At 37.1% G+C, this 18219-nt stretch overlaps 1 protein-coding gene across 5 annotated transcripts in view; it reads left to right on the top strand.

The window, feature by feature from the left end:
• The window catches only part of DCLK2 (doublecortin like kinase 2), a 94751-nt gene that overhangs the window by 4209 nt on the left and 72323 nt on the right, over window positions 1–18219 (top strand). For all 5 annotated transcript variants that reach the window (XR_012775616.1, XR_012775617.1, XM_075500927.1 and 2 more), the window contains exon 2: window positions 9243–9577. Coding sequence is in view for 3 of the 5 variants with exons in the window: in XM_075500927.1 (XP_075357042.1) it covers window positions 9243–9577 (335 nt within the window). In the remaining 2 variants the exon portion in view is untranslated. The remainder of the gene's footprint in view (window positions 1–9242; window positions 9578–18219) is intronic.

Below are 18219 nucleotides of genomic sequence, written 5' to 3'. Positions count from 1 at the left end.
GAGAGGGGATGGGGGTTGGGAATATTATTACTTTCTTATAATTTTCTTTCTTTCAACTTTACTATCTGACTTTACACTACTTTTTACTTTTGAACAGTAGATTCCATGTGTAATTTTATATTTTCCGTTCAATAGCAATAATGGAATAATAATTTCATTTTTATTCTCTACTGAAGTTAACTAGTTGTTTGTCTAAATCCTTCAGTTTCCTTTAAAAATGTAAGCTTCCTAAAGCATGACACAATGGTAATAGCAAGAACTGTGCAGTTCTTTAGTGCTGAGGTTTGTGTTTTACATTGATGTCAGTCATGCTCATTCTCGCCATCCTGTGCTTTCATTGTCTTGGTAGTGAAAGACATGGAGAATCCTGATTGTTAAGGTCTGCTGCAAAGTTGGGAGACATTGTTGGATTTTGGGAGAGGAAACCAAGTGTAGACTCTCTTCCTGGCAAGAAAAGTTATGTTGATTTGGCATGTGATAGGGAATTTTTCTAGTTCCCTAGGTAGGAAGCACTGCTAAGATTCTTTGTTCTTTCAACTACAACGCTTAATTAATACAGTCCTTTATAAAATGTCAGTAGTTTTGTCTGCACAGTTGTGGAGACAATCAATAGGCACTTGTAGGGAAGTCTTTGGGCAGGAGGTGGGAAGGTTTTGAGCAGGGCAGTCCTTATGCCTGACTAGGACATGAGGCACAGGACAATACCTGCTTTAAAGAAATGGGCTCTGCCACACTACTACAGAGTAAAAGAATGTTTTTGAAATGAGGTATTGAACAATCCAAGTATTTTCTGCCTAGATCAGTGTTATTGTTACTGCATATTACATTTTAATCCTGCTTAAGTACCTGTGATTCTAGTTGATGCACGCTGTTATATTAGGTCAAGAATATATTTTCTCTTGTCAGGGCAAGCAGATGGTAACACCAAGTTTGTATTTTTGCTTCTTCCAAAAGGTATGATTACCTTCCTGTGTGCTAAAGCCAAAAGTTGTGATGCTTTAAAAAGAGGCAAATGTAGCAGGCTTAACAAAGAAGGCTAAAAAGGAAGGATGAAATAAGGATTAAAAAACATTAAAAGCATATGCTTCTAAATATATGTTCAAATCACTGTAGTTACACAGTCCTGGAGCAATGGGGTGTGGATGTGAAATACGGATGTAATTGTTAGTTAACTTCCCATCCAAGCAAAATAAAATAGTTCCACCACTGTGCATCTCCTAGTTTCAGGGACGGGACAAATGTCATTTACCTGAAAAGAGTTATTTACTTACTGTGGAGGAGGCGTGGTATTAGGCGGCTTTGATATCAGGTCGCCTTAACTGTCGGGTGAAAGCTTTTATGCTGCCTGAGCAGGGGGTTGGACCAGATGACCTCCAGAGGTCTTTTCCAACCTCAGCAGTTCTGTGATTCTGTGAAAGCTTGTAGGAAGCTGTTATCTGAACCTTCTGACTAAATAAAGTCAAAAGACAACTAGGATCAATTAGTCATCTGCTAAAATCCTGGTTGTCATCCCAGGTTTTAGAAAGTGCATGGGGAACTTAAATGCTGTAGATGAGGAAAGATCGTGACATACAGGGTTATTGGAGGTGATGTGAAAGTGAAGGAATCGTAAGAAACTGATGAGGAAGGAAGTTCTGTGAAAGAAAGGAAGGAAAGAGAGATCTAAGTAACCTCATCCTTCATAAAAGGGGTTGTTTTATTTTTAGATCAGTCCTTTTATACATGCCGTAAATATACTGTTCTGGAAATCTGCTTGGCTTTGTGTTACAGAACACAAAAAGGGGTAGCTTCCTGTGATTCCTAAAGTTAGAAGGTTAGTAGCCCTAATAACTACTGCGCTATACTGAATAAGCAGCTTTTGGCACCCTTGAAACTAATGAGTTCCACCAAAAGAAGCTGAGGAACGTGAGATGCATAGATGAAATGTACCTAGAAACCTGCCCCATCCTATGTGCTTCACAGGAGAACGCATATTTTAAAAAATACAAGACTAACAGTTTTCTTTCTGTAGGGATGTTTTTACCTGTGTCAGCTGTATCATTCTCTCTTACGCAGTGTGTCATTTAAAAACATGATGCTTTATGTGACTCTCAGGAAATAGTAGTTAGTGCTTGTTAACACCTTGCAAAAAGCAAGCCAGAAAACCCTGTTCTGAGACTTTTGTTTCAAATATCCCACCTCAGAATTCTTGAGTGTTGTACACTTAATTTCTTCCTTACATTACCCACTACATGGTGTATCCACAGTTTGTTTTTTAACTTAATGCTAAGGAAAATGAAATATCTACAAGTCTTTCTTTAGTAGTTTCTGTTTTTAAGGACAAAAAGTCTGAATGTTTCTAGGCTATCTGTTAAATGCCTAGCAGTGGGCTTCAGCTTGCAAAACTTGTGCTGTGAAGAACCCCAAGCTGTCAGGCAGCTGCATTTTCTCAAAACTGCATATTGTTGCAAGTGGTGTACACTTGTGATACAAAAGGACAAGATACATCCTTCTTTTCCTATCAGTACCTAAAATTTCATCGTTGAATTTTGAAGAGTTCACGTACACCTTACTCTTCTTTATCCCTGCATTTTTATCTTGAAAGGTGAGCTAGGCACATTTCCTGTGAATAACAGTGTTGAAGAAACAGATGGCAAAAGAAAACCTTTGTAGATGAGTTTTTAAGTAAGCAAAACAGTATTTAGGCAGCTGATGGTCTATGGCTATTTATCAGTCAGATTGACCAATGTAGTCTTGTTTCCTCTTTTATCTGTTCTCTGTGTTCATCATCTGTATTTTACTGTTGTGAGGGAATGGTGAATATTATGTTTAGACTATTAGCTCTCTGAAACTGGAATCCTTTTACAGTGTGCTTAAACTGTATGCACACTGCACACACACAGGTCTTGCTTCATGGATAGTACATCTGGTTATTAATGCAGTCCAGGTAAATTATTTAGAAGCAGGTAATGTTTCTTTGTTAATAGGCAATGTTTCATGTCTTCTGGTTGTTTTTCTAATGTTAATAAGACAGAGAGAATCAGAAGTAAACTTACTCCATTTGTTGATTATATTGTGACCCAAAATATCAGCAGATGTTACTCCTTTTAAGTGAGCATATGCCCCATTTGAGGAATTTTTGGTGGTAGCAGGGTTTCTTCGTGGAATTGACACTTTAGATTGCTCTGGGTACTGTCATGAAGCGTCGGATGGATGGCACATATGCTCTGTTGAAATTGTAATGCCAATTTATAAGGAGGTTTCATACTTCTGCCAAAACTGCTCTGCAGCCTGGTTAAGTTTTCTGCTGTAGAATAGTTTGGCTGGGTTCAGAGTCGCAGCTGTAACCTACGTCTGTAATTCTTGCATTTTTTTCTGCATTTAAAAAAAACCCCAAGGAAGTATTGCTTAATAGATCTTTCTACTTCATTAATCTATAATTTACATCTTTACCTGCAAATCTCAATCTAATATTTGTGACTGACTTCACAATCTGGTCTAAAAACTAGGGAGCTGATTCATGTTAATGCTAATGTTGTAGGCTAAAGACATGGTATTTATTTCCAGTAATGTAACTGCTGTGACTATGTGCCAGTTAAGGCTAGTACGCGTTAGCTTTGAAATCTTTCAAGACTATAAATGGAAAGTGGGCCTTCAAACCATAAAATTGACCATATTGAAGTCAGCAATGTAAATATTTGAAGTATTGTTTATGCCTATTCGTGGAGTTGTGTCAACTTTCTGGGGCTGGTAGATGTACAAATGACAAAAAAAGAGCTACAGCCTAATCAAAATGCCACTGAAGTCTCAGAAAAGATTTTCTTAGTAATTGAGATTATACATATTTACGTTAGACACATGAAAAATCTCATTCAAGGCAGTTAGTGAAACAGCCAAACTTATTTATGTATGTGATTTTAACTGTAAAGTTATCTGTTATTTTGTTAACAGTGTTTGAAATCAATTTGACTAGTTTAAACCCCCCAAAAATGAAGTGCTGTATGTTACATTTTACAAATATTGGTTTTCTGGGAGAGTGTGGAGATTATCAGAAGTGTGTATTAATGAATTAATCCCAAGCAGATTTAAAATCAGGTCATACGTTAAAGTTGTGAGCAAATATATATAACTTTACACTTTCAGGTTTTTATCTCCAAAATGTAATGTGAAAGAGAGATAATACTCTTACAAATTACTTGATGTTTCTTCCAAGCAGACATATATAAATGCATTTTCTACTTCGGGGGATGGCTAAAATAACAATTTAAACAATAGCACAGTGTTCAGAAATTAATGCCTGCTCATCAAGGGGTGGTGCTTTCTTAGGCATGCTTTTTGAATACACCATTCTGTAGGAAAGTTTCCTGTAGTGAACTTTATAGGTGTGATTTAACTTACCCCTGCCCTTTTCTTTTTCTTCCTTAAATATTTTCTTCTGTTGAATAATCAATCGTATACACCTGTTAAACAAAACAAATAAATGTTTAACTCATTCCTAGAAAATAATTCTTTATGCAGAAAGCAGCAATTGGTTTCCTAATTGTATTCTGTTTCTAGCGGGTTTTTTGTATTTTGCAAGGTTCTCAATAGAACTTGCAAACTGTGGGTGAAGTTCTGGCTGTGGTGAAATCATTAGAAGTTTAAGTAGTAATTTCAATAAAGTAAAAACTTAATCCTTTATCTTTTAAGTCATGAACCAAGCAAGTCACTCAGTGCATGTATTTTCTCACTTATAGTCCTTGCTCGAATCCTGCCATATGTGCCTGCCTTGCAGGTGTAGTAGTAAAATCTGTTTTCCATGTAAAACCTGTGTTACTAAGTTTAGTTTATATGACTGGTATAAGAAAGCAGGCATAGAATTTAAAACACTTACTAAACAATCTGTAATATACTATAGTTCTCAAGTAATTAGTCATTCCTGTATCTGCCAATTATAGGAAATTTTGCAATCAGTTTTTCCAGATACTTTTTTTTTTTTTTTAAAGCTAAAATAGTTTGTGCTTCACATAAGGCTTGGCTAAATGCAGTTGAAACAAGTTATTTGTAATTTGTTCTTTTAAGGTATTAAGTTGTTTTAAGTTGAAAGCACTTCCTTTTTTTTCATCAGAAAAAGAAAACTAAGGCCTCTGCTTAAGTGAAAAGAATAAGAAGAAATCTGTAGTAAATGGGTATTGCAACCTATTCAGTTAATCAATAAATTATTTTATTCATGCATCAAGCAAGGGAACTAGTAGAAGGCAGAGTTTTACACTGCTGTTTTAAAGAAATAAAGATCCTTTTGGGTTAATACTGACTGAAAATTTTATAATGGGACAACTTCTGCTGTCCTGAAGGCTGTTGTAGTACAGCTCTGTCAGATAGTAGATCACATTCCATGATAATATAAAGATACTCTGTTATGATATGTGTCTGTAAAAGACAAAGCTAGCATACCATATTGAGACTCTTCTATGGTAAATCCTCTAGCAAAGGGACCTTTTGTTGTCTACCTGTACTTCTTCATGTAAAGCAATTTATTTCAAGTTGGAGAGGCTGTTTCTGAATAGCCTTAATTTTGAGGGGGTTTTTGTGTTTGGTTCTTTTTTTTAACTTTGTTAATTTAAGCTTCAGCCCTGAGGTTTAACTTTGAATTGTTTTGTGTGCATTTGTTGTTTTGTGTTGGGTGTTTTTTTGTTTTTTTTTAAATGGTCTAGGAAGTGCATTCTTTTTGAGTTTGAAAGGATAATTCCAAACATGCTCGATGATGGTGAGTTTTTGAGGTACCTTGTAGTGCTGATTGCTAGAATTTATTTAACTCTGTTGCACACAGCTGGACAGGCTGTACTGAAGAGGTTTACTCTGAAGTGATAGGCGACTTCATGTACTGAAGCTTATGTAAAATCTTTGAGATGCTAGGGGCACTCAGTGTGTTTAGAAAGGTATTCTCATGCATAGGATGCTGTCAGGTTTGTTTATATAAAAATTATTATCAGAGGATGATTAAATATTACCAAAGTCTTATGCAAATCAATAAACTTCAAAGCAAATGGTCAGGGACTTCCCAAAGTTGAATGCCTAACATTATGCACACAGAATAATGACTAAATTACCTTCTGTTCATTTTTTGTAGGAGGAAATAATAATTAGCATTCTTAACCAACATGCACACACAAAAAACAGTCACTTGCTAGGTGCATGCACAAAAAGTTTAGCATGTAATAGTGGAAAAAATTGTCCTAAGAGTTTGTGCTGGTTTTGGCTGGGGTAGAGCTAATTTTCTTCATAGTAGCTAGTATGGGGCTATGTTTTGGATTTGTGCTGGAAACAGTGTTGATGATACAGGGATGTTTTAGTTGCTGCTGAGCAGTGCTTACACAGAGTCAGAGCCTTTTCTGCTTCTCATGCTACCCCACCGGCGAATAGGCTGGGGGTGCGCAAGAAGCTGGGAGGGGACACAGCTGGGACAGCTGACCCCAACTGATCAAAGGGCTGTTCCATACCATATGACGTCATGCTCAGCATATAAAGCTGGGGAAGAAGAAGGAAGAGGGGGACGTTCGGAGTGATGGTGTTTGTCTTCCCAAGTAACCATTATGCGTGATGGAGCCCTGCTTTCCTGGAGATGGCTGAACACCTGCCTGCCCATGGGAATTAGTGAATGAATTCCTTGTTTTGCTTTGCTTGTGCGTGCAGCTTTTGCTTTACCTATTAAACTGTTTTTTATCTCAACCCACGAGTTTTCTCACTTTTACCCTTTTGATTTTCTCTCCCCCATCCCATATGGGGGGAGTGAGCGAGCGGCTGTGTGGTGCTTAGATGCCGGCTGGGGTTAAACCATGCCAGTGTTCTACGTCACACAGTAAACTAGTTGTAGAGGAGAGAATAACAAAATGATCAGCAGTTATAATGTTAGTGAGTCTATTGGTATGAATTAGAACTACCAGCTTCTTTGAGATGCTTCTTATTTGGCAGTACTGTGTTTAGACAGCTTCATGACTTACTAGAAATTGTTCAGAAAATAAGCATAGTCCTTTGAATCTAGCATTAGAGGATGTAGAGGGGGAAGCCTTTGCTTTCTGTTGCAGCTGAGCTGCTGTCACAATACTTGAATATCTCGTGGTATTTCACAATAACAGGATAGATGAGTGAAAGGTCTCTGAAAACAGCTCTTGAAAGAGAACTGTCCGCCTATTTAGAGTCATGGGATAATTTAGTTTGGAAGGGACCTTCTGAGGTCATCTCATCCAATGTCTTGCTAAAAGCAGGTCTGCTTAAATCGGATTGCTTGGAGACTTGTTGCAACTTAGCGTGCAGTTCTGGGGCAGTGTAAGCTAGGCCACCACAGTTCTTCCTAAGCTGTGTGGTCTTTTTTTTTTTCCCCACTACCTGTAGATTAGTGCTAGTGTGCATGCAGCTGTGTGGAAATCCCATTCAAGGAGTTCATGGGCTAAAAACAGCTCATTTCTTTGCTCATTTTTTGGGGAAAGAGGAAGGGTCTGGTTTTGTCTGTATTGGTTTCTGTTTTGTGCACCACTTGGTCTGTAAATATGAGGAAGAATGATGGGGATGAGTGAAGAGGACAAATAAAGGCAAGGCAGTGGCATCCATAAAACCTCACACCAAATTGTTTCTTTCTACCTCGGTGGAGTACAGTCCCAGTGATGTTTGTGGAGGCAGAACTGGTTGCCAAACTTTCCCAAAGTAATTGTTAACCTGACCTAATTATAGTGTTTTCTTTCAAATACAGCAAGTAAACTTTCAAGAAGGTCTAAATACAAGATAAATTAGAAAGCAACGTAATTGGTATGGGAAGAGAAATGCGAAAAAGTCTTTCAGATCACAGTAATTCTTCAGGGGTTTGAAAGCAGTTTACTATCTTGCTTTTAGAATAAGCTATACAACTTCTCAGCTAAATCAGCTCTCCAAACTAGAGTTCAGAAAGTAAAAGTATTGTTTAAAAGTTTTCTAGTGTGTATCTAAACATAGGTATACATTTTGTTACTTACACAATACTGTCCAATAGGTGTACGTGTACTCTTTACTACTTCTCTTGCTGTGTATATAGGAGGTGAGTTTGGTTCGTTCCACCAGTGACCTTGAGTGTGTAGCTTTAATCATAGAACAGGCTAAGCTTTTTAAGATACAGGTAGCTCTTCTCTCTGGAGGAATGGTGTGTTCCATCAGTTTGGAATGCTTCCCTTTCATCCTTCTCGCAATACTCTGCCTCTTTGAGCAAGTCTTTGGATGTCATTTTGTGAGACCCTGAGGATGTGGGTTACAGAAATAACCAGAGTTAAGGATGTCCTTTGTCATGGTTTGCATCTTGGATATTGCTGTCAGACAGTTTAAAAGAGTTGTGGTAAACAACAAACAGTAGTTTGAAGAGAAAACTGTCCTCTTCTAAAAAAAGCCCGTTAGTCTCCAGCCTTGCATTATGTCAAGGAGTAGAGAAAAGTAACAAATTCCTTGGATCTGCATCTCATGGCTGGTGCCACTTTAAATAATTTGATGTAAAGGTGTGTATTACTAGCCTGTGATAACATCTTTTGTCTTCTGACTTCCCTTTCATGACTTTAGGAGATATCAGCAGTGCAGGCTTTGAATTAGGAAAGAAATTAAAATAGGGAAGTGTAGATGTCCTTTCATATACCTGTAGTCTCAAAGTCTCATTTGTGGCCTCAACAGGTGTTTATTGGTCTAAAAAATATTGAAGTGAATACATTTCAACAGTGTATCCTTGGTAGAAAGGCAATAACTCCTGGTAAATTAATGTGTCCTTCAGGGCAAGGATCTTGAGATGCTTGAATTTTATGCTGTTAAAACTTGTTCCTTTTAAAATAATTCATTATTAAGCATAGGTATGTTTGTACACATCTTGAAGTATGTACTTGAGGAATATATAGGGAAGGACCTGGATATTTGCTGTAGGGGAATGCTCTTAATGTCATGTATTGTGAGCTCAAGTAATTTAAGCACTTGCAAAATGACTCTGCAGTCAGAACTTACGATCCAAAAGAAATGGGAAATATCTTCAACCTTTTCGTTATCCTTTACTGCTTTTTTTATTTCTTAACCAGAGGTCTTTTGAAACCTGTTGAAACCACTCTATAAGCGTATTGTTTGGGTGGAAAGCGCTGATAATTACAATTCTCCATTTAAAATAGCCTGCAGTTGAAATACAGGAAAATCACTCCTTCTGGAAAAGTTGTAAATTTTTTTTTTTTTAATTGACAAAAAATAGCTGCAAACCCCCTTAAATTATGAAAATGTCATCTTCTTTTCAGGTGAGAGTTATGTATGTGCATCCAATGAACCATATCGCAAAGTTGATTACACCAAGAATGTCAATCCAAACTGGTGTGTGAACATAAGGACTGGGTCCACTCGAACCTTGACATCTTTGACATCCACAAAGAGTGAAGTGAAGGAGAGTAAAGATTTCATTAAACCCAAATTAGTGACTGTTATTAGGAGTGGAGTAAAACCACGGAAAGCTGTGAGAATTCTGCTGAATAAGAAGACTGCTCACTCCTTCGAACAGGTCTTGACTGACATCACAGAAGCCATTAAGTTAGATTCGGGTGTAGTCAAAAGACTTTGTACACTGGATGGAAAGCAGGTAGGAGAATACATTGCTCTGACCATCAAATAATTATGTGTTAATCTAAGCTGCTTTGTTTTTGTAACTTGAATTGTTGTTACTATATATGCTTTAACCTGCTTCTGAATAAGGACAGTTTAATAAAGGACAACTTCTTAAATTTGTATTAAAATATTAATATCTACAAAGGAATTAAAATTGTATAAAATGCAAAAGAAGTTGACTACTACATTCTAAAAAAAAATTTAAAAATATCTTTTTTGTATACTAACTGTTGCATTGCTAAAAAAGTGTCTATTGATTAAGTAATACAGTTTATTTTAAACATTTGAAAGCAAACTTCTTAAAATACATATGTGTTTTCAGAAGCAGAATCATGTTTTCAGACTGCTATATAGTGCTGAGTGGTATAAGAAAAATATTGCTGCCTCCTTCCATTTCACTTCCACAGATCGCTATTTAAGTAGCAAAAAGACTGAAATGTCTTTTTGGAGGTAGTAACTGACATATCTAAGGTCAAGAATTTTGTCTGACATTAATAATTCTGGGGGGGTGGTCATATCTTTGCAACTTGCTTTTGCTTTTAGTTTTACCACTGCAAAAACATGCTGCCAGGATTAATGATGTGATAGGTCTTTTGTTCTCACTCAGAAGTACAAAGGAGCAGCCAACAAAACATTCTGCTGCACCAGGTAAAAGTGTCAGGAATACATTTGCTGTTGATCAGTCAGGTTACTGACTCAGCCCTTCATGGAACAGGACTTTGACATCTGATACTTTTATTTGACACTGATGTGGAACTTTGACAGCATTGCGACTTTAGTAATACAGAGGAGCACAGGCTGCAAAGTAGATCGCATTCAGTATCGGGTACCTGGACTATTGTATTGTTGACTAAATATTAGGATCCTTGCTCATTCAGCAGGTATTTTTGCACACCTGCGTACCTATATATTTGCATGAACTACTTGTAAAAGTTTCAATTGTGTTCAAACAGATGTGGGAATTTTACTGTCAAGGTTTTTATAATGGTTGTAATCCTATAGACTACTTAAAAAGCACCTTTTTGTGTTGAAAGTTGCTAGCAAATATATCGCAGAACAAGTGCACTTACTCAGATTGTCTTGATATGAGGTCTGTCTGGTTATGTTCTGTGCTGTAGATACACTTTTTATAATTAAGTACTTGAAAAGAACTTCTGTTCTTTGGTATTAAATATGGCGAGGCAAATGCATCACTGAGACTCTTGATTTTCAGTATTTGGTGGCACTATAATGTACTCTTTAGTTCTTCTAATAGGTTTGATTTTTAATGAGATTTGTTAACGAGATTTGTTAGGAGAGAATCCTTTCTAGGAACACCTGAAATGTGATTGTCATCTTTAATTTTAATTCATAATAAAATAGCTTTGAGGCTATTTATTATACAGTAATTAGTCTCTTCTGCCCATGAAGTCTTCTGTTAATGTCTCAGATAAGATGATTTTGATCTTCTCAAGCAAGTAGATAGAAAGATTCAGGAAAGGAAACTGCAAAACTGAGGATTCTCAGTTCAGATTCACCTCTTCTATTGCATTGTTGATACAGTAGAAACTCCCTGATCTGCATTGATGTGGAAGATGAAGTAGTGCATCAGGGATCAATAAAATTAATTAACATTAAATCTCACATATGTTGCTTGCACATTACTGTCGTCCGTGGTGGATGATGTCTGTCTTCAGTCCACAGTGAGGATGACCAATCGTTGGTAATGCTCCAAAATACGTACAAGATTTCTACTTGTTGCAGTACCTCTGCTTGACCTTCTCTGGTAAAGGCAATAATCGAACTTGGACTGCAGATGTAGACGTTCTCAGCAGGATTGGGAAATCCCTAGTTCTCACGGCTAACAGCCTGCAAATAGCTGCTCCTTACAACTGCCTCTCTGTGTAAACTGTTTCAGCAGTAGTAGTGCATAAATGTGGAGACCACCCTTCCATTTGGAAGAAAGGCCTTTTGCTCTTCCATAGACTTTGGGCAGGAGCCTTTGCTTGCACAACCATAGGGTAATCGTGATTTAAGTGGTCATGGGATATAGTGCCTCAGATAGAAGACCTATGGCTTTAAACACGCTAATAATGAAAGCCTCCTTCTGCTTTACTAGGAGGATAGAGACTTCTGGGGTTTTTTTTTGTTTGTTTCTTTTTCTCCAGAGTGAATGGCTGACCCCAGTTTTAGGCAATAGGGATTTTTTTTTTCTTTGTTTGTTCATTGCTGGTATATGTAGAGGTTGGTGCCCAAGGGCTTTGTGGGGTTTGGCAAATAGAGTTGCTTTGCTGCCAATTACCAATTGGTGGAAATTTCTGAGCCTATTTTCTCTAATGTAGTAATTGCTTATTCTTCTAAATCTGCTAGGGAGGCAGATCTTTTATGTTCGTTGTAGTGTTGGCACAGCTTGAAAGGCAACCATTATAAAAAAAAAAAAAAGGCATTTTGTAAATGGCTGTGTTCCTATAAATGTAGCTCTTGTGTTTCTCAGCATTTTGTGTTTTTCTTTTCCCCACTCCTTCATATTTTTATCTCTGAGGAAATACATATTTTTTGCATTTTTTAATGAGCAAATAGGTTTAGGTTGTATTTTCTGTTTAATGCGGAATTGATGCTGAAATTCAGGTGTTTAAAACACGCATGTATGAAATTTGTATCCTTTTATTAGGGAATGTGTTGTTCTGTTAACTTATGGGGCAATTTTGTTTTCCAATAGAACTATTTAACACATGTAGTAAGAAATGATCATGAAACCAGTGATCTATGAAGAAACATTTTTAATTTTGAGCAGTACAACAGAAAGGATGTCCTAAAAATAGTTTTTATTTACTCTTCTTACTTCATTAATCTTGACTCTAGCAACATCTTGATGATAATAGTAACACAGAGAATGACATCTATGTCGGATATTTTCCTTGATTATTGGTATGAAGACAAACAATTATCTAGCTTTTAATTGTAAGATTTTATAACATTTACAAGGTTTCCTTTTATCTTCAGTTTCAATATGGATGCTGTAACTTAGAACATTAGTGCTTTGTAGCCTCAAGTAGAGAATTTTTTTTAAAACTGCATTGATGCAAGGCTGACTTTTCACTTTTAAGCTGTTGAGCAACCAACTTTTTTACCTCCCAAGACTTTTGTGATGGTTTCTATGCAAGGAAAAACATTCCTATAAAAGTAACTAGGCTTTAACTCTGCAGTGCAGGCTTCTGCTATTCTAGTCTTTGTACTTCTGACATTGAAGTTTGCCTAATATATTTGCTTGACCAAAGTGTTTTCCTTACTTGGCTGCATTTTTTCTTTCTGTTCTTTGCTGGAATCTGTCACTATCCTACTGTGAAGCAAGGACAGTCAGACTGAAACTTCTCCAGTTGGGAAGTTAACCCTTTGTTATCTTGGAAGAGAATGGAGCGTTTCTGTCTTGCTAACCAAGCTTCAAGCTTCAGTCATTGCAAAGTGGAGGGTAGCAACTTAATGGTAAATTACCTGCACTAATTGTTTAAAAGAATATAATGTATCAGGGGAGTGTGGGGGGAATTTAATGTGAGAGACTTGGAAAAAGCCATACAGAACTCTGAAGCACGTATTATTTGACACACAAGAAAATTAAATCTTCACTCCAGGAAGATAGTAACTTTTTAAGCTTGCATTGTGTTGCAGCTTCATGGATTAATACCTGTAACAGGATTGAAAAGGTGGATGAGCCACCTTTTCTATAATCCATTCCCAAAATAGTGAGAACATACCGCAGATAAGCCTTATTTTAAAGGTCTTTTTTGATGGGCCACAGGTGTGTTGGTGGCTATCTCTGAAACCAAAAGCTCCCTAATTTCTGTTAATGAAGTTTTTCTTAAGGTGTTCATTAAAAGTAAATGGGTAACTGAAGAAAACAGGTATTACATTTGGAAGTATTTATCAGACTCATCAGTAATTTTTTATTTTCCAGTGATAGATTTGAAAATTCTTAGTAGAGATGATAGCTTCTGTAAACTGAATTTTGTATTTGCTTTGTAGTGGAAATACTAAGGAGACCAACTGGAGCTATTAGCATACCCATCACAGAGGGCAGAAACCAAAACAAGGGATGAGCAGGAGAGATCTTATTTATTAGTACAACTGATATTCCCCATATTTTTGTTTCAGTTCTTTTGGCACATAGGCTTCTGTCACTCAGATCTGAAAATCTCCATTAATATAGTGTTTTTACTAGAATCTTAATCTCGGTGAGAGCTGACTGTTTAGTACTGAGACAAGTTTTGGAACACAGGAATTTTGTTTTTCTCAGTTTTCCAGTTTTGTATGTGAAGTCATACTTGGATGAGATTTTTGTTAAATAATTTTATTGCACTTAACTGAGCAGTTTTAGCAAATATTTATCTTTAGTTCAATTCTCTCCTACCTAATGACAGTGGAAAGGCCACTTGGTTTTCAACTGTATCTTATTCAGCAGCAGTACTTTTTTTTTTTTTTTTTTTTTTTTTTAAGGAACGAGGCAATAGGATTTAGGTGTACTTTTTTTTTTTTAAAGTGTCATTTAGTTGTATTGTTACATCACTGTCTGCTATCTCATTGCAGGCTGAGAAACAACCGTAATAGAAACTTGCTTCCATGTTAGCAGGCATTATGTGTAGTTGAAAGCTACTGAAACTGAAAGAAGTCTTTATCTTAGATCTCAGGCTCTAACCTAGTATAGGCACGTTCACAAATGTATTGGAAATAGCACAGATTTGAATTTCTGCTGCAGGCAATTCTGCAAGAACATAGAAAGCTCCAACTTTTGTGCAGTTCTAGTTCTGCTGAAATTTAAAGCAGCACTTTAAGCTGAAATGTTGCATTAACCTACAAGTATGAGGAGAAAAAACCCTTAAGCCCTTGCATTCCTCACAACTCTTAAAAAGGCTTATATATTGTTATAGAGGAATGTCAGTGGCAGCTGCAAGGGAGTGATTCTCTGCATTGCAGATCCCACAGAAGTCTGGCATTTGTGGGCAAGGAGTCTTTCCTCACCTAGCTTCAAGACGTTGAACAGTAATGATAGTCCCTCCATTCATCTGAAAGGCTGAGAGTCAGAAGAGGTAGAGTCAACTTTTATAAAGCAATTTAAAATTTGCTAAACAAACTGCAGCAGACTACTTGGTGATTTGACACTATGGATATGATTGACATTGACAGTATAACTACTAAAAGAGTAGATATGTTGGATAGAAAGGCTTCTCAGAATTCGTGGTTGATGTCCACAAGAAAAAGCACGTTAATATGCTTATTATGTGGCAAATTACACAAATGAGAGTTATGTCTGCTCTGGGGGGAGTGGGGGGGAATCACTGCAGTCTTTATATTGGTTTATAAGACTTAAATTTCAGCAGAGTGTGCAACATTGTATGAGAGAATGGGAACAGGACCATTACCTCTGAGACCTCTTGATGCAGCAGTGGATAGCGCTGCAACGAGAGTGGAATGTCAATTTGAAAGAGGCATATATATTGTTGGTTTGGTTTGGGGTTTTTGTTTGTTTTGGTTTTTTTTAGCTGACATGAGTTCACAAACTAATATTGTGTGAGAAACAGTAAAACATATTGATAATGATGCAAGTAGAAGTAGTATTTAGTTTGTCTTTAAAAGAGAGTGAATAGAACTTCTGGGAGAGAGACCTTCCAAGACAATAGGAACTAAGTGGCCTGGGAAATTAAATCAGAAAAGATACACACTTACAGTACAAAGGAGGAAAAGAAAAGCTCATACTAGATGTTGTCAAGAGCAATGTTTCTCATTCACTGGATGGACATGAGACAAAACCAATGTGGAAGAGCTAAAGATTACTTTCCAAGGCATGGGGAAACCCTGAAAAAGAGTATAACGGAGTCCTGGAAGATCGTCCTACAGCTGATGTTCATTGGATGAGATGAGTGTCCCTAAGGTTGAGCTAAATAAACTTCACCCTGAGACTTATGGGGAAAAGAATTGAGGAAGCAATACTGTAAATCACTTGCTGATGGTTGGCTGGATCCTTTTCCCCTTTTACGAGTAAATATGTAGCAGTGGAACACCTCTATTACCTGGAAGTTGAAAAGTTCCACATTATTTGGTACAGTCACCTTTATGTGTGTTATAGGCTAGAAGGGCTCTGACATAGCACGTGTCTGTTCGGGGAGTCTGCTGTTTTTTGCTGAGCTCAGGACCCAAAATGCTTCAACAGAGTGTATGATGTGGGGTTTTGGGAGGAGGGTATTTTTTTGTTGTGTTTTTTTAACCATAAAGAGTTAATGAAACAATGACTTGACTGGGGAAAGAGACAAGGGGAAGAAAACAATAGTGGTTACTTCCTTGTGTCTGAAGTAAGCTTTTTGACACTGTCTTTTCACATCAGTCAGCTAGGGAAGCATGGTGTAAAAAAAATAGACTTACTTACTGGATACACAGTTCTGGATGCACAACAGAACACAGTTGGAATACTGTTGTTCTGAATGATTATTGGTGATTCACAGCCAAACTGGAATTTTATATTGAGTAGGGGTCAATGAATGTGTGTCTATACTAGTCACTGTAAATGAGCTGGAAGATAGAATGGAGGATATGCTTAATAAAAACAAAGAACACACCAAACAGAAGGGCTACAGGAAACCTGGACAACGGAAGATTATTCTAATCTTGCCAAACTGCAGAAATAGCTTAGGGTAAGGCAGGTTGAGTAATCTTAGACTCACTGGTTTTTAACAATGCAGATAGGAAATGGCAAGTAGTTCTGGTTGAAGTGGTGAAGGATCACAGCTGAAGATGAATTAATGGTGGCAATGGTTGTGCATAGGAGAGGAAAGCCAACATGCATACAGAAGGTATGGTCAATCATCTTGTTTCTGATGTATGTGTCAGGTGGCCATTCTGCTCTGTCTCACTCAATGCAATGATAGCAGCAAGAGACAGCTTTATTATGGAAAATCCAGGGAAGGGTAAAAAGAATTAAGAAAACGCATTCTGTAAAGAAAGATTGAAGGAAATGGGATTGCTTAGACCAGAGAAAGATCATCAACAAGTTTTCGGGGGGGATGAACAAAGAAAACTATCAGCAAAGGAAAAGGAAATTACTTCTGTGTCTTCATTGTGTATAGGAAAAGAAATAATAGGCTTAAAGTTAATTAGATCCAGTGGTTAATCAGAACTCAGTGGTAAATAGTCACTGTAAAATTAAGATTAACGAAGAGGTGATTTTTGTTGGAGCAGATAAATGGGACCTAACAGTCTCTGAGGTTTCTGAAAACTTGTTTGTTTATTTGTGAGTGTTTTCCATAACTAAAGGCTATCTACAACTTTGGAAGAGCTGTTGAGCTAGACGTAAGATAACAAAAATCTTGAATGCCAGTTAATATTAAAATGTACATGTATACACACATGCATCCCACAGAGAATTCACACAGCAGGGTTTACAGTTAGAGTAAGTTTTATCCCAGTGCTAGCAATCCTCTTCTAATATTTGATACGAAACGTGATTTAGGGGAAGTTGGGCTTGTACTAGAGGCTAGAATTGTTTCAGGGAACAACTGTGGAGAGATGTCTGTCTAGTCAGCATGGGATGCAAATCTTGCAAGTCTAAGGAAAACAAAAGAATTAAAGTGGCGCTAATCTTGAGGAAGTCTGTATGACAGGAAATGAATTCATCCATGGACGCCGCTATGTGATATTTTTGTTCAGACTTTCAATTGGTATGCTCAGAACTGGAAGCCATGGTTATTTATTGCTAGAAGAAAGGAGGAAATAGTGTACTCAAGCAGAGGAGATAATTTTGGCCTCTGTCTATGGACATAGAAATATTCCCATCTGTAGTTATTTATGGAAGGAAGTGTTATCTGAAATTAACTGTGCCCTGTCATAGATGCAGGGATCTGAAAAATACCCTATGAAAATACAGAGATCTTTTTCCAGCTCCTTGTCATGGAACACTTTCCAAAGCATTTTCATTACATACAGTGGTACAAAGGCCACAGGCAGATAATGCGTGGTTTTGGATTTACCCTAGAAAGTATTTACAATTTTTATCACAGTTGTCAGAGGATCATGTTACCAGTCCAATTACCATTTTGAGGAAAAAAGAAAATGCAAAATGGTAAGGATTTTGTTTAAAAGTAACAAAATTGTGATGCTTAAGGTGCTACAGAAAAAGTATTAAAAAAGAAACAGAACCTTGAACATGTAGTGAGTCATCTCAGAAGAGTGTCTTAAACTGGCAGTGAACAATAATGCTGAGAAAGCTCTTCAGCTTTGTTGCATATGCAAAAAATAAAGGTCATGCCATGTGAAATGGCCACAGTCTAGCACTGGAAAATTTGGCTCTCTGGAACAAAGGTCTTTAGAAATTTTTTTTGGGGGGGGCGGGGGGAGGGCACAGGGGACCCCCTGTATATTATTCTTACTTTCTGGAGATCAATAACCCAAAATATAGTACAGATAAAATAGAGAAGGTACATCTCTCTCCTCCCCACAAGAATACATAATTCTAGCTTTGGGGATGTGGTGTAACATTACTGAAAATGTAATGGCTGGGGTCCACTGGGTGTGAATTTAATCTTTTTCAGTGAGGTAAGGTTTAGATATGTAGTTAGTAATACCCACTGCCATCAAACTAACAGGTTGGTGAAG

The sequence above is a fragment of the Mycteria americana genome, chromosome 4 (genome assembly GCF_035582795.1).
Source record: "Mycteria americana isolate JAX WOST 10 ecotype Jacksonville Zoo and Gardens chromosome 4, USCA_MyAme_1.0, whole genome shotgun sequence".
Taxonomy (NCBI): Eukaryota; Metazoa; Chordata; class Aves; order Ciconiiformes; family Ciconiidae; genus Mycteria; species Mycteria americana.
Note: the sequence above shows the minus strand (reverse complement) of the source record. Positions and strands in the feature narration are given on the sequence as shown.